This window comes from Hippocampus zosterae, chromosome 5, assembly GCF_025434085.1.
Source record: "Hippocampus zosterae strain Florida chromosome 5, ASM2543408v3, whole genome shotgun sequence".
Taxonomy (NCBI): Eukaryota; Metazoa; Chordata; class Actinopteri; order Syngnathiformes; family Syngnathidae; genus Hippocampus; species Hippocampus zosterae.
The window spans coordinates 16,133,396-16,150,236 of record NC_067455.1 but is presented as its reverse complement, the minus strand read 5'-3'; the positions used below and the strand labels follow the sequence as shown (position 1 = coordinate 16,150,236).

The following is a 16,841-nucleotide window of genomic DNA, read 5'->3' as shown; positions in this document are numbered from 1 at the left end:
AGAGGTGGGTCCTCCTCTAAACCTGGCCCAGTTGGTCAATGTAGACATCACCACAGCAGTGTTTGTGGTCCACCTCTGCTCTACCTTTACTTGAGTGGTAAAATATGTCGTCAGAGCCGTAAAACTGCATAGAAAAACTGAAAAATTGAGGAAAAGTGGAATTGCAGTGTTTAATCTTTAAAATGCTTTTCAGAAATAAAATTGAAAGCCAATCTTCAGTTTTTAGGAGAAACAAGACAGAGGAATAAGAGTATTGTTTTGCTCCCTTGTACCCTGTAACAGCCTTTTTCTCCAGCTTCAGTCCAGAGAGGGGACAGGCAGGGATGCTGTCCCGAAACACCTAAAAAAAATGCCCCGCAGGTCAGCTCTGACGATGTGTCAGAAATGCTTGTCGAAATCTGAAGACAATCCTTGATGGGCATCCCATGCCATCTGCTGGTCTGCTGCATTTAATTCATCCAGAGTCAACATTTTCGGGCTGCTGCTTCAGCTGAGGAAGGCCACCTGGTGTTCTGCACTCCTTTCTCACAGTCTACTGCATGATTCCTCCTCATTCCTGATCTCTCTGCCTCCTGGTAACTCCATACAGCTAATCTGTTTACCTTGAGCTATCGTCTTCTCCAGGTTGACGAAGAAGGCACTTGGAGCATTCATGTTGTTAAGATGAAGTAAACATGATCACACAACTGCTTTTTTCACCTTTTCCTGCAAGCGGGAGTTTAGTTTGAGCTGCTTAGAAGCTAACCTAGAAGCTGGTTGGTGCCTCGGTTTGAAATTTTTTTTTGTGAGCCTTTCTTCAAAGTTCTTATGCTTGATCCAGAGGTTGAACATCTGTTTTTATTTGACCAGTGGAGTGAGATGGACACTGCTGACAGAACACACACATCTGGGGGTTTCCCATCTCCCACCACTGTTTCAAGGAGCAAAACACTTATTTCCCCATTATTCCCCTAAAAGAGTGAAATAATGTCTTGATAAACTGCCAGTAGTACTTGATTGTTTGGCTTGGGGAGCTGAATAATTTTACACTCAGTGCTCAGTGAAGGCAGCAGGACAAATGTCAACCTGCATGAGTTTGGAGTAGAGCTGGAGCGGATTTGCTAACACGGTAAAAGGTTGTTTAAAACTATGCTAAAATAACACCCCAGATGTAGTTGACTGTAAAATTAAACAGACGGCAAAAATAATTACGCACTGTAAAATAAGACATACTTTATTTTAGAAACATTGACACGGATTGCATTGAATAGGAACTTTTGTTGACGGGCTAAAATTTACATCGAGGTCTGGGAGTGATAATCCTTCAAATATTCCCAAAATAATCTTGATTATTTATTTTGTTTTTTCCATCATCGCCAGGCATGATGTAAGAAGATGTTTAGAATAGCTAGAATAGCAACTTACTTTCCTTAAAACATTGATTGGGGAGAGGAAATGTAGAAAATGACGGGGTGTGTGGCTACAATCATCTCTCATGCTTTAAAAATGGAAAGCAAAACAGAGGCTTGGAGAAAGTGTGAGCCCACCCTTCGAAGGGATCGCAGAATAGTCAGCATGGCCAAAATGAGCCAATGATTATTTTCAGCAGATGAAAAGACCATGTGAAGTTATCTGCAAGTCTGACATCTGTGTGAAGCCACTCAGAAAGAAGCTCTCACAAAGTCCCTCTAATTTAAAAAGGACACGAGTTGAAGAGGTCACAGTTTGCCAAAGAGCACATTGATTGACTTAAACAGAAATGGATAAGTATTTTGTCCACCGATGAAAGGAAAATTAATCTATCCATCCCACATTGAAAACAATTTTTGTTAAATTTACTCAAATGTACATTTATTTTAAGTACACTGTGCATATTATGCATATTATAATATTGCAAAACGTATGATGTTGTTTGAGACTCAATAAAAGTAGACAGTTCCAAGTGTGTTTCCATATTAGCACTTTTCCACAATGGCATAAAGATGTTCAGTTCAAATAGAAATACTGTAAACAAACCATCCACAGATCAGAGCACAAAAATACACACGGCAGATAGACGCACTGCCTAATTTGAAGTGCAGCGCTGAGCCCCTCTGCTGGGCGATTTAAACAGTACATCAAAAAAAACAATTACCGGTACTTTCACCGCGAATATAATTTAAAAAGGAACCCATGAGCCACGATCGAGTGACAAAATGTCTCACTAAATAAAGTAGAATAACGAAGAATCCTGTTACCTGCAACCCTGTTACTGTGATTAAGGTGACAGGTCTTGCAAACACCAAATTAATCATGCATTGAAATATTTACCTTTGATCGAAACTGAGTTAATCGGGCTTGAATAGTTTATTAATCATACAGTATTATGAATGAATGAATATGTACCAGAAAACATGAAACGTTATCTATCTATCTATCTATCTATCTATCTATCTATCTATCTATCTATCTATCTATCTATCTATCTATCTATCTATCTATCTATCAATGAATATTAAATATCTGGTAATAAGGCTGACAATACAATCAAGTACGGAATTTAAAATGATTAGACGAAAGTTGGGAACTGATTATTGGCCCAAAACCCCCAATCAAGTGTGGAGTCTTTAATTTTGAAATTGCCGTAATCCATTTAACAGATTAGTTTTTCAGTGAGAGACTTCGGTTCGTTTATTGGCGTCAAAGGGTTGATGTGTTGCAAATTAAAAAAGGCAGCTCTGAGACGGCCACCAGGCGTGTACAATGTCTGTTGAAAAATCCAAGGATTCAGATGATGATGACGATTCTGACTGCGACAGCGAGTCGGATGACCAAGGTTCATTTTTCAGCATATTTCTGACCACTTTCTTTTACGGTAAGTTATGTACTTTTATTAACGTTTAATAATGTAGGCAATCGCGATATTGTGTGGAAAATACAGAAATACAGTACAATGATTGTGTTAATTATGGCTCTGGCAATGCCCTGACGTCATCTTTAATGGCCGTCAACGCGTGGTCCAAACATTGGACCGTTCTTCGCTCATTTATTGTACTTTTCCTCCCTTGACAACATAGTTTGGGGACAAATGCAAGCCCATACTAGGGGGGAGTCGCGTGGATGTAGGACCTAGGAGGTACACATCAAGAAATGAGATGGGACAAGAAACCCCACATGTTTATACTGTATTCGAAGGTGGGAAGCCGGATTTATCCCACGCGTATCTTCCCAGTTCCGACCTCAAGCGTTCGAGGCAAATGTTAAAAAGAAAGATGACTCAGTCCGATAAATCGTTTACATTTTGTCCTCCACAAAACCTTCTTCATAATAACCTTCTTCATAATTTCCGTAATTTATATGAATAAAATAATATTCAAATCATTTTAGCCAAAAACTTCATGCAGAGATAACAGCACGTCATCACGTAGTCGGTACAAATCACGTTGTGTTTACATAAGTTATTTCAACCAGCTACATTAATAATAAATATATGTAAATGTTTATAATCTTGTCAATTATATTTCGTCATTCGTGGCCTGTGCCTCCATGGCGTTCCCGTTGTCCAGTGACGTCACATTGAAGTCTGTCAGTGAACTCGGGGTACTTTTTTTCCCCCAAAAGACGTGGCAAGTAAGACCTCCCAGTTCATAAAGCACAGTCCAAGTTCCGTCGCAGTTTGATGACGTTCAAGGATGTAAAATGCGTCGAACAATGTCGAAGTAAATTTGCTCATTGACTATGTCATTGTGTTTAGTAAGCGGATGTTTCATGTCGCGCATTACGTAGTAGATAGCTGAGAAGTTATATTATAAAGACGCTTCATATCTTGCTTATCTGAGCACATGACCTACCTTCGCATAGCATTGTAGCCCAGTTGCATTGCGCAACAGTGTTGACAGATGTGTTAGAAGGGAGGCAGTTTTGCGAGTCACATTTGTCTCGCATCAAGGTTGAACGCGTTTTAGTTTTTTTCTTAATGCTGTGTGAGGTAACGTTGGTTTCTTCAAGTAGATTTTCTTCGAAAGTCGTGGTGCCTGCGAAGCATTCGCAACATGTTGAATATTCCAACTCAGTCGTTCCCTGCACCCAGTTCCCAACAGCGGGTCGGCCAGTCGGGGAGGACCAAGGTAAGAAAAACACAACTAATACAATTCTTTGGGATCGTACCCATTTATTGGAAAGAGTGAATAATGATCATGTGTCCTCACATGTATGGTTGTCCTTTAAATTGTAGGTTGCTTTGAAGCCAGGCCACAGTCTTATGGACTGGATTCGGTACTCCAAAAGTGGAAAAGATCTAACCGGGTTGAGGGGGCGTCTTATTGAGGTTACCCATGAAGAATTGCAGAAACACAACACAAGGAATGACTGCTGGACTTGTATACGAGGTAAGCATGACCCAGCTGTCACATGAGACAACTTGCATGCAGATTGACTCTTGTCAGACTGACAGGCGTTCACAACCAAGGGTTGACATGAACCTTTTTGTTTACCAGCCCCTGTGGCTAGTGGTAACCCAACTTCTCTGTGTGCTATAAAGCTGGCTACTGCTGTAGCATATCATACATAGTAACATGTAGTGTTTGCTCAGAAATGTATTGACATATTCGTTAGTATTTGTTACAATTGCCTTTAGATATCTATCTATCTATCTATCTATCTATCTATCTATCTATCTATCTATCTATCTATCTATCTATCTATCTATCTATCTATCTATCTATCTATCTATCTATCTATCTATCTATCTATCTATCTATCTATCTATCTATCTATCTATCTATCTATCTATCTATCTATCTATCTATCTATCTATCTATTAGTATATTTTGCTTGTTGTTCCCACTCATTTAGTGTTTTCTTTTCAATTACTGCTTCCCCACATACAATTAGTTGTTTTGTGATTTTATTTCAAATAACGCCAAACTCAATATTCAAGTTACAGCACAACTAATGCATCTAAAAGTCATAGTTACACAATTGATCAAAGTATTTGAAAACATTTGCGTGAAAAAAATAATCAGAAAACCGGCACACAGACTACTTGTACTGCTTTGTAGAATAGTTTAACATTGACACTTAACAAGCTGCCCGTTGGCTGATATTTTTGACTTTCAACTGAGGGCACTGATACCTGAGTGAACAAATGATGTTTGTAGGTATGGTGTATAATGTCACTCCCTACATGGATTACCACCCTGGTGGAGAAGATGAGCTGATGAAGGCAGCAGGCATCGATGGCACTGACCTCTTTGACCAGGTGTGGACTGAGTCCTAATGTTTCTATTCAAATTGGCACTGTATAAACTGCATACGCCTTCATGTATTTACTATCTGCCTATTTCTAAAACATATATCTAAAACATTTTCAAAGATCCTAGTTGGTACTTTGGTCACTTTTACTTCAAATCTAAACTGTTGCCGATTAGACTCTACATTACTGTGTTCTACTTGTCCACAGGTCCATCGGTGGGTCAACTATGAGTCCATGTTGAAAGAGTGTCTAGTGGGCAGGATGGCTACAAAGCCCAACACAGCAATTAAAGGTATTTTCAATACAGTTGGGGGATTTATTGAGAAAAAAATACACATTTACAATGATAATGCGTGTCCTTTTTGTTCTATGTACCCCCACTAGTCTGAACACAGTATTATGATTGCAAATGTGTTGGTAGAATAGGAATTAAGCAGATCAATCCTCCAGTTGTAAGCCATCAATGGTGCAGCCAATTTGACATTTGACTGCGCTGTCGTCGACAGGAAGTGACTTCAAAGTGCCTTTGGCTCACATGGCATACATCACGGCTCTGGCTGGGCTAGTTCATTATCAATTTGTATCGCGATAGACGCATGGTCACTATCAATTGAAAACACCCTCGATAAATTGTTTGATAGAAAAAAAAAATCTGGAAGCATAATGACAACCCCGACATTGTGCATATTGTAGGCAGAGACTGCAGGGTGGCGTTTGATATGTGCCACTATTACAAGCACATATGCGGTGATTTTGAGCACAAAAGTGTGGTTTTGTTGGCGCTTCTGGATATGAACAAAAAACAGCGAAACAAATGAAGAAGAATTGTGCATGCGCTTGTGTGTAGCGTACTCATGTGGAACGAGAGTGTGGCGTAACTTGGTTCAAATAAATTACCAGGCCTTCATTTAATCTTTATATTGACTTGTTCATAGTTGTTTCGACCTCTTATTAAAGGTTAAATATTATACGTTAAAATAAAACTACCTGAATTCAGCCTTTTTTTTAAATCTCGTATGTGTTTTGAGTAGTTTAAAAAAAAGTCAATAATTATCTAGATTGATCAATATGAAATACTTATATCACGATACACTTTTCAGCTGTATCATCCAGCCACGGTCAAGGCTGGGTTTGGTCATGACATTTTCAACTTGAGTTCTGCTTTAGTACACGCAAGACACTTTTTTTTTTGTTAAGGGAGTGAAGAGTCGAGGAAACTATAATATGCAACTTCCCCCTGAGGTGAAGCAACCTCGCTGTAATTTTGGTTTCATCCTTTTGGGTTGTTGACGGCATGACAAAACCAATGAAAATGTTTTTTTTTCTAACCAAGAAGGTGACGAACTAATTCAATGAGTCACTTGTCTGACAAAACAGAGTGAAAAAGGACACAATACTGGTAACCAAGATCATTGCCCATCGGAAATGAAAAGCATAAAAACTCATGTGATAGGCAAAGACCAATGTGTGTGTGTGTGACCAAACTTCAAATTATAACACTAAACATGTCAGTCTGAACTATTATTTGAAGTGTTGGCAACTTCCTCACTATATTGCCCAACATTATGTATACACATGGCTAAGTGAAATGGAACTGTAATTTAAAGAGATTCTTCTAGCTAGGAAAAGGCACAACAAATGTAGAAAGAAATTATTATGAACAATAGTCATCCAAATACTTACTGTTTTGACAGATTGAAAATGATTCATATCTCTGAAGTACAATTTTAAGGAAACAATCTTTTGCTGAAATCAAATGGATTGGTTACTTCGAGCATAATCTAGCTCATTTCAATCTTTTCATACGTCCTTTTTCTACACTGCATATTATGAGTAAGGTTGCGCGTGGTGAACCAATCCCAGCTGACTTTGGCCGAGAGGCGGGCTACACTGTGCACTGGTTGCTAGCTAAAATCAGGATGATCCACAATCACTTTGAAAATTGTGTGCAATTCAGTCTTCAGTTAACCTAACGTACAGTACATTTTTGGGCAAATGTTGGAGGAAACTGGAGCAGTGGGAGTAAACCCACCTGTATTATTATTATTATTATTATTATTATAAGCACGGCGAAGCTCATACACAAACTCCACACAGGAAGGCCTCGGTAGAAATTCCAACCTTCAACGTTTGAACTGTGGGGCAGACTTGCTCACAACTGTGCAAATCAACTATAAAGTGTACATCTATTTTAATCTAAAAGAGCACAAGTGTTGAGAGTCTTCACGTCTTACAATTTTTACCATTTTCCTATTTCATTTCCTTGCTTAAAAGATGGCCATGCAGGCCAGCGTATGAATAATTTTGGGCCCAACAGCTTCTGCCAGAAATGTTAGGCGTTATTAACTTAATTAATAAACGAATGTTCATGTCTGTCTGTTACCAACATATTTTTTGGATCTCCCATGGATGATTTGTAGCTGTTGTGTTCCAATACAGAATTGCAATACATTAAATGTGCAACATAGCACAAGCAGTTACCGTAACAGTAATCAGCAGGCACCTTACTTATGCAAATGTTGTCATTGAAAACAATTGTATCAGTGTGATTTTTTTCATACTGTCCTCTTCACCACCATTTTTTTAATTATAATTTTTTTTCTCCTCAGCAATGATACCACCACCTCAACCAGTCTTCGCCCCGTCTAACCAAGTGTCTCCTCTGGCCGTCAAAGACTCTCGACCTCGGTATAAAGAAGACATTTACAACAGGGAAAAAAAATGACCACATCAACTCATATTTTTGTTTATGCTGTACCAATTATGTGTTGTTTATACAGGTACGACTGGTTCCAGACTGCAACAACGGTTCATCTGGTTATATATACACAAAGGAAGGTAACGGCTCATCTGCTCCATTACACCTGAGTCATAATGTTAAATGATCAAAAGCAGAAATGTGCCTTACTTGGGATGCACTGAACTCATTTTGTAAGTTTGGAGTCATTCCAGGGCTATGAGTTACCTTTAAAAAATACATTTTGTATTTTTATTTTTTTATTTAACAATGCAATATTGTGATACCACTCTTAGATACCCAACTCTGGCTGTACCGTAGTTGATCTTGAGGCTGGTGTACTACGAGTAGAAGTGCTGCTTGGGAAAATGTCCTTCATGGTACATTTACGTGAGTAGAAATGGCGGTTTGAAAATGGGTGTTTGTTTAGTTATTTCTATCTATGCAAAGACACGTTTTGTCATTTCTTTAAGTGTGTTGTCGAGGATGTTTTGTCAGTCTTACAAATGAGTATGGTTAAAATATGTGGTTCTAAGTCAAGTAAATTAAATCTGCTTATTGGTATATGTTGTGAAATCTTGTTTATTCTGTTGTTTTAGGTCTTTCAGAAAATGTTGATGGAGACATTGGAGGTAAGATATTGCATGACGGGAAAAGAGTGGGGGAAAAAAATTCTGCCAAATAGCAGGATTGCGAATGATATACTGCAATGTCACAGAGGGCAAGCTGTAAATGATTTAAGCTTAGCTTGCCTTGTTTTTAGTCTTACACTGTACCGCCATTTTGTCAACAGTTAACACCGCCTACTCCGTGGGAAAGATTCAGGTGACCATTCGCAAGCAGGCAGAAGGAAAATGGTCAAGTTTCGGTGAACCACTGGAATTCCACAATACATTTTTAAGCAAAAAAGACAGAGGTGAGCTTCAAATTTATAGAAACATGCATACATTTTCCATTGCTCTTTCATCCTCATTAGGTTTGTGGGTGAGCTGATGTTAGGCAAGAAGAGGTGGGGGGGTACACACTGGACTGGTCACGAGTCAATCATAGAGGCAATCATTCTCACTCACATTCACATCTATGAGCATTTTACAATGAATAAACGTGCACAGCAGATGTTAAAAAGTCTACACACCCATGTTAAAATGACCATGATGGTCATCGTCTTCGAACTTTTTCAACCATTAATGTAACCTACAAGTATAACCTTTATAAGTCATCAAAAAATTAAATTGTGCCATTTCTCAAAATAAAGTTCAGACGTTCTGGTCTGCATTTCCATTCTACATTGTTCATCCTGAAAAAAAAAAAAAAGTAATATCCTTTCCAACTCGTACTGTGAAATAAGTCTAGCGAGTGAGGTTTTGGTTTTGATGCAAAAGATGCAATGCCGGAAAGCTCTTTTGATGGCACAAAATATATTTTAGATAAACAGGAAGTGCAGCAGACGTGGTGCTCAGTTATTCAAATCTCATCAGCTAACGCTGGATATGAAACACCTTTTTTTGCAGCTCTTTTCTTTCGGGATTGTGTGTTGGTGTCGAAGACTGAGGTGAACCATAACACGCGTGTGTTTCAGTTGCAACTTCCACGTGGGACTGTCATGCATGTGCCTGTTGGGAAACACGTCTACCTCAAATCCCTCATTCAAGGTACCCCCCCAGAGGGGGCAGCATTGTGAGAGTTTTTAGGATTTTTTTTTCTCCTTCAAAATACGACATGGGACATTATTTTAAGACAGTGACTTTATTCAACACTGGCAGATCATAAAAAAAAAGAATATTTAACATGTTGCTGATCTATTGCACTCCTGATCAGTGTGACTCAGTCACCAGAACTCAATGTAATCCAAATTTCTTTTTATGTTTATAACTCATGCAACAGCGCAATTGGATCTTACGCCCCTCATTTTCCGGAGAAAGTAAACTTGTAAAACATTTGCGGACTCTCCTTTTATTTTTGATACCCGTTAGTTGACATCACACTGAACAAATCAAGTTTCAATTGCCATGTCTAATTAATGATCCATATCCTTCATCTTCAAGCGATACTCTCGATTAAAATGACATTCATATGTGCTTTCGCAGAGATGGATGAACAGATAAACACGCACTTCAAGCATTCCATCCCATTTGAAGATGCAACTTATGCTTTTTACAGGCACAGAGGTGGTGCGACCATACACCCCAGTCGACCAGAGTCTTTCAGTTGGCCCCGATAGCTCCTCAGAAAAAACGGGCCTATACCTCATGGTTAAGGTTTATCCCGATGGACTGCTGACTCAACATCTCAACAGCCTACACATCGGTCAGTCTTTTGCCATTTCAGTAATGGGAGAGTGAGTGATGAATTTACTCTTAAAACCGAAATGTTTTGCATGATTTCACATTGTTCTCATTCAACAAGCAAATCCATCTTGAAATCAGTGTCGATGAAAGCGTCTGCGGTCGTTGCACTAACGCTGGTCTTAACCAGTCAAGCAAGCCAGAGCCCTACTATTAGTTTGAGAATTAAATATTAGCAAATTTACGTGTCCTTCTGTGAAAGCAAGCTGATTGTATTTAGGTTTAATCCAAAAAAGACATTTGCAAAATCTGCTTTTACTTACTGACAATAATCAAATTTTTGGTCTATTTTCTGACATGTTATGAATCAAACCAGTAACCAAAATCAGAATCAATGTTTTACATTTTCTGAATTGACAATTCGAATCTCTTTTTTTTTCATGAAATAATTGAAATTCTTGTGTCTTCATGTGTTGTTGTGTATTATTTTTGTCATTTTTTTGTTAATGTTTGTTTTGATAGCGGCGCGGACACCCGCAGCCGCTTCTCTTGTTTTATGTTGAGAGGATTCATTCAGGAATGGAAAAAATAAGAGATCAATCCATGATTAAAATAATCGTATATTGCTGCCCCAATTTACATTATTTAGTTTTCGTCTATTGTGGTTTTGGTATGAACGGTAAATGGAGGGTTACTATAACTCTATAAAAAAACAAAAAGTCCAGAGTTCGGGTGTATTTTATTTAGCCATCGTACAATGTTCTCACATTTTTCGATCAATCATCACCCAGAAATCCATCAAAGTCCTCATCCTCTGTATCAGAAGCAGAGGACTGCACATCCCAGTTGTCATTGAACGCATCACATGCTAGTGTGAGTTGCTACGCATTGCCGAGCGGAAAGAAGGAGCAGCAACAGCAAAGTCAACATTTCTCTCGTGCGAAGCTTTCCCACATTTGAAAGTAAAGAACAGAGCGAATCATGGTGGCAGCGTGTGTGTGTGTAGAAAGAATTGAACAATTGTAAGTACCGTAATCCATCAAAAACGCTGCGTTCCCTCTCGCTGTTGCGTATTGTGGCGTAACTCGCCAAGCGCTGCCTCTCACTCTTTGTAAAGTTGTTTGCCATCGATCATCCATTGTTCCCATGCCGTTCGCAACTTTACTTTGAATGCCCGTTTGATGCCGATGTCCAGCGGTTGGAGTTCTTTAGTCAAGCCTTCGGGAATAACGGCAAGCTCAGAGTTCATTTGCTTGACTTGGTTTTTCACCGCTGCTGTGAGATGGGCACGCATGCCAAAAGCATAACCGGTGGCTTTAAGTTTGAACTGTGCTTCGTAGGCGTGTCTCTTTGTCGAATTTATTTTCAGGGGTTCTTAGAAACCAAAACCGGAGTTGCCACACTCTATACACAATGCACATTGCCACACTATACAGGTGTTGGTACCTGCTTGCAGCGTCCCTTTGGCGTCCACTTACTCGCCCACCCTTCACCGTGGACTGCTCCCCAGCTTGCCTGTCCTCTCTCTCTCTCTCTCTCTCTCTCTCACTCTCTCTCTCTCTCTCTCTCTCTCTCTCTCTCTCTCTCTCTCTCTCTCCATATATGTATATATACACGCCCACCCTTCCCTGATTGGCCGACTTCTTTCCCGCATGCCTGGCCACAGTCACTTCCGCCTTTTCTCTATATAAACAGCGTGTCGGCTGTCAGTCAGATTTTGGAACTCAGCGCATACAAAGGACGCTCCGCACCATAAGGCGTCCTGTCCATTTTGGAGAAAATTTAAGACTTTTAATGGCGCCTTATAGCCGTGAAAATACAGTAATGCTCAGTGAATTTGCTATATATGCTCCCAACAATTTTAGTGATGTTCACTCGAACTTTGTTTGCTGTCACTCTGTAGGTGACCATGTATCCGTTAGTGGTCCGGAGGGTACCTTCAGTCTCCGCCCACTTCGTGATACCACAGTCCTCTACCTTTTAGCAGCAGGAACAGGCTTCACTCCAATGTCTCGTCTCATCCGAGTGGCCTTACATGAGAGCTTTGCTATCAGGTCTGTAAAAAACAAACAAACAAACAAATAAAAAAAAGGACACCCAAGCATGTATATGTTAATCCTGAGTTTGATTTCTAAATCCTTCAGTTAGGAAAATGATTCAATCAGTAATGTTGCACTGCTTCTCAAGAGGTTGTGCTGAAAACTCTAAAAATCTGCCACATTTTGAGGAAGCGCTTGACTCATTTCTCTTGAAACATACTGTATATAATGTTTAAACTGCAAGTATTCGGTTTGATTGTAATTAGTGTTTCCAGTTCAAACAGTTGATAGATTTGCCCGTTGTATTTCGCAAGTCTGCTCGATAATGCGGTTGTGGTCCAAAGTTTTCATAGACCCCATCATATGAATAAATAACATTCATTTGGGGGTTTTATTGATGTATTTGAGTCATTTATTTTCTTGTGTGGCAATCATAATAGTAACAACACAGCGCCTTTTAAATGCACACTTCTACAATGCACATTGTCAATGATGACGTGGTCGCTTTAAATCATCGGGATTTACGACAGCTCGTAGTTTCTTTACACGCGTGAAAAAGCTTTCTGTCAAAGCGGTCACTTCGACAAGCAAGACTCAGAACTGAAACAGAAACGTAAAGAATTTAATCATGAAGGAGTATGGGTCATTTATTATAAATATATATGTAAATACATTCTTATTTTTAATCATCATTGACCGTATAATTATGGCGCCATGTAGAAAAAAAACGTTCAATGAACAAGCCCAAAAGGAATCTCATTCATCTTCACGGTGAAGATGTTGTGACCACAACTTTGTGTGCATCTGCAGGAAAATCCACTTGCTATTTTTTAACCGGTGCAAAGAGGACATCCTGTGGCAAAGGGAACTGGATGAACTAACTGCTCAGGATGAAAGGTGATCCCTCCCATTGATGAAAACTTCACTAGAAGTGTTTCATAATTTTTGATTTGAAGTGACAGAAAGTTGGTTTAAGTGATAAGACAGAGAGAAAGAGTTGAACCCTTGGGGTTTTTTTAGGGGGGGGGGCACACAAATTAATAATAACCGGTAGAAACATTTTCATGTTAAAGTAAGAAAGAGCTATGAAAGACATTGAATATATGATGAATCATTGTTTTCATTTTACTTAATGTCGCACTTAAATACATGGGCTGATACTGGCCTGCTAACATCAGGGATACCTAAAGAAAGCTATCAGTGTCGTGGGTTGCTTAAAGGGCCACTTTCTCCAAGTTTTGAACAATGTCATTATTTGCTCTTGCTTTCTACTGAAAGTGGAAGAAAAAACATCTAAATTGGATATAAACTTTTTTCGGGGATGAGGGGTCTGGGATCTCATTTTTAGAGCCAAATTACCGGTACCCAACTCAAGCAGTCACTACTACAATTCCGCTCTGATAAGAAGGGAGCATGCTCAGAATATTTGTGTTCATGTGACTCCCGTCAGGTTCCAGGTGGAGCACATCCTTTCTGAGCCATGTGAAAGCTGGACTGGCAGGAAGGGCCGCGTGGACGATACAATCATCAAGGATTTTCTAAGTAGGCCGCAGGGCGCAAAGTGCTATGTTTGTGTATGTGGACCCACGCTCTTTACTGAACAAACAATCAGGTATGTAAAACTGGGGCAGGTGGGTAGACAATTTATTTGGATGGCATCCTGGGTTATTTTGTGATTATCTGGCCGAGTCGCCGTTGCATTCTTGAATGTATTTTTGGCCGACCTCCCCTGGGAAGGACAATAGCTTTGTAAGATTTTCATGGCAGATAGATTCCTACCACTTTGTTGATTTGTTCTTCAATGTCTTTGAATCTCGGCCCGATGTGCGGAGACCAAAGTGCTGCTTTTCTTAATTCCCATTGATGTCCTTCAAACTTGTGGGGATTGTTGGTAAAAGAACAACTGTAGTTTATGAGAGCTTTTACTAACACAAGACGCAGCACAGGACAGGGCAAATTGCTAGCTACATGTTCTTTGTTAGCTAGTTGTAGCTCGCTGATGGAAAACTGAACAGAATGTCATTGATATTGTTTGGGGAAAGATGAAATATGTGATGTTCAATCCGACATACAAGAGATGAACCTGATTTTACTTTTCATCTATCAGGTTGGTCAAGCAGCAAGGTTTTAGTGAAGAGGAGATACACGCCTTCCAGGGCTGACGTGCTCTGCTCTGCTGCAAACCATGCAAAGACTGAGCATGCCTTCAAGTGGCAAACAGACTTCACTTTAATTTATACCCTGCATTTACAGTGTGTGTGAGAAGAGGACATTATGCACCAAAGTTGTGATGATATACACTCTTTCACTGCCAGCTGCTTTCAGAGCAGCCAACCCCACGTTGCCCAGCCGTTTTAGAGCATTTAGCCTTTTTTTTCCTCCCCAAGACCTACAGAGTATTGTTTTCTAATGAGTAAAAATATTTTGGATGGCAAATATGTTCATTTGTACTTGTGAGTACGTTTGGACATACTTTCTAAATTCTAGTACGTCCCAGTATACTGACACGTATGTTCAAATGTACCTTACTCGCAAATCTGCTTACTCGCAAATCTGTTTGAACGGACTTATAAATACGTTCGAACCTACTTGCAAGCACGTTTGGACCTACTTGCAAGTACGTTCATACATACTTGTAGGCTAAATGCTGCAATTATAGCATTTCCCATAATGCCACAGAGGATTGACTTGCGCATGTATTATGGGGAAAAAAACCCCCATAAAAATAAGAATACCTTACTAAATGTTTGCTTTTCAAACGTATTGATATAAATAGAAAAGATTGAAGTTCGTTTTTTTTCCCCTTCATGCCATGGGCTTTGCCATTATGGCGGAAAATGCCAAACGTAAATCATGCACTGCAGACATAAGACCATTAAAAATGACAAATGAATAATGTTTATTTAATTTTGAACATAGCAATATAAAGTAGTCCAAATGCAAAAAAAAGAAAAGAAAAAATATATTCTTTCTTACTTATTTTATTTATTTTTGCTCTTGCATACGCAAATCTCTTGCCATCCTCCAGTTTGACCCAAAGGTCGCAGTCTGGGGACGATCACAAGGAAAGCCTCGCAGCCGATGGCTCGACATCATTGAGGGCGACCTCCAAAAACAGAGTTGCCGTGGAGGATGCAGAGCAGCTAGCACAAGATCGCCAGCTTTGGAAAAATCTGGTGCATATGGTCAGCTCATCGCACAGGGACGGGATGCCCCGAACCTCGCTGGAGCATTTGTAGTAGTATGTGCAGATCTATCCTCAGTGACTTTATGGTCAAATGCTACTTTTGTAGCATTTAGCCTACAAGTATGTTTGAATATGCTTGCGAGTATAGGGGTGTTCACACGGCAATTTTTACTCCGGTGTAGCACGGGGGCTGCCCCCCATAGAGCATTCATACGTACAAAGTTATACCGATGTAGCCCCTGAAAACGGCTTAAACTGGAGCAAATTTAATCCTACTCGGGAGGTGGTTTAAAAATTTTCTCCGGAGTAAATGCTAGTTTGCGGGGCACCACTCATATAAAATGGGACGTGTGAATTCTACAGGGGGAGACTCGCTATGCGTCAGAAGAGTTGATTACATACGGGTATTGCACAACTTGCAATACCCGTATTTTGCACTTCTTTCCTTTCTCTCTCATCTTTTTACGGTGTCTGATAGACCACAGCGTTGGATTTGTCTGGAGAAGTATAAGCCATGGTTTTTCGATTTATCACAAACAAGGCGGGGTACTGTATCGTATTGCACGTCCGCAGAAACTGCCATGTGAATGCAAGTGGGGCTGCAGCAGGGTTAACACGCTTCTCTTTTGTAAGCAGCATACGTGTGAACGCTCCACAAAATTTACACCGGTGTAAGATATATCGTAACAAAATACATCGGTGCAGCACCGATGCAAATGTGTGCCGTGTGAACACTCCTTATGCTTGGATGCATTTGCCAGTCTGAATATTTTACTCCACAATGGCAGCTCTAACACTTCGGTAGTTTTTGATGAGATGTGAAATTTACCTAATCAGCAGCAGACAACCGGTTGGTTTTACTAAACACACCTCAAGGACATTGTGAGTTTGATTTTTTTTTTCTTTCGTGACACATCTTAACAGCTGAAAACAGTGGTTTCCTTCTATAAACCTCTCAGGACATTGAATCGATTGAAACAGAACTGCTCTCTTTGTCTTAGATGTTTCGCCTCTCATCCGAGTACACTTCATCAGTTCGTGCATCAAGTCTCGGTTCGGACTGCACCAGCTTAAATTGGTGTGGCAAACCCAACAATTAATGGGCTCAACGTACATCAACAGTTGGGTTTGTCGAAGTCCAATTGCGCTACTATTCTCTGCTGCCCCCCGCCCCCCCCCAAAAAAAAGAAAAGTAATCGTTGGCTAGTAAAAGTTTTACTCTGACGAACTGATCAAGATGGAAAAATTCTCAGCTCATTCACTGGCCCTGTAAGAACAAATTTGTAATGAATAAGTTTCTAATATAGTTCAAGGCATATACGCCCACGTGACTGATTCTGAAGGCCGCGGATAGATTTGATTGACAGACATGTCAGCACAT

The 16,841-nt window shown here is 39.8% G+C and overlaps 1 protein-coding gene across 1 annotated transcript; it reads left to right on the top strand.

Annotated features, from left to right (window-relative positions):
* The first annotated feature begins 3,614 nt into the window (after positions 1–3,614).
* LOC127601297 (cytochrome b5 reductase 4) lies at positions 3,615–14,797 on the top strand. Its single transcript, XM_052066442.1, has 15 exons — positions 3,615–4,085; positions 4,193–4,346; positions 5,118–5,218; positions 5,420–5,504; positions 7,822–7,900; positions 7,993–8,050; positions 8,246–8,339; positions 8,549–8,581; positions 8,743–8,865; positions 9,461–9,601; positions 10,110–10,256; positions 12,138–12,288; positions 13,084–13,170; positions 13,724–13,885; positions 14,381–14,797. The coding sequence occupies exons 1-15, from the start codon at positions 4,011–4,013 to the stop codon at positions 14,433–14,435; spliced, it is 1,545 nt and encodes a 514-aa protein (XP_051922402.1). The 5' UTR covers positions 3,615–4,010; the 3' UTR covers positions 14,436–14,797.
* Positions 14,798–16,841: the final 2,044 nt, after the last annotated feature.

What these genes read in the sequence shown, in the direction of transcription:
- LOC127601297 (XM_052066442.1), top strand. Translation starts at nt 4,011, where the DNA reads ATGTTGAATATTCCAACTCAGTCGTTCCCTGCACCCAGTTCCCAACAG. An exon ending in GCCCAACACAGCAATTAAAG is followed by an intron (nt 5,505 to 7,821) that starts GTATTTTCAATA and finishes TTTTCTCCTCAG; the next exon opens with CAATGATACCACCACCTCAA. An exon ending in TGTTGATGGAGACATTGGAG is followed by an intron (nt 8,582 to 8,742) that starts GTAAGATATTGC and finishes TTTTGTCAACAG; the next exon opens with TTAACACCGCCTACTCCGTG.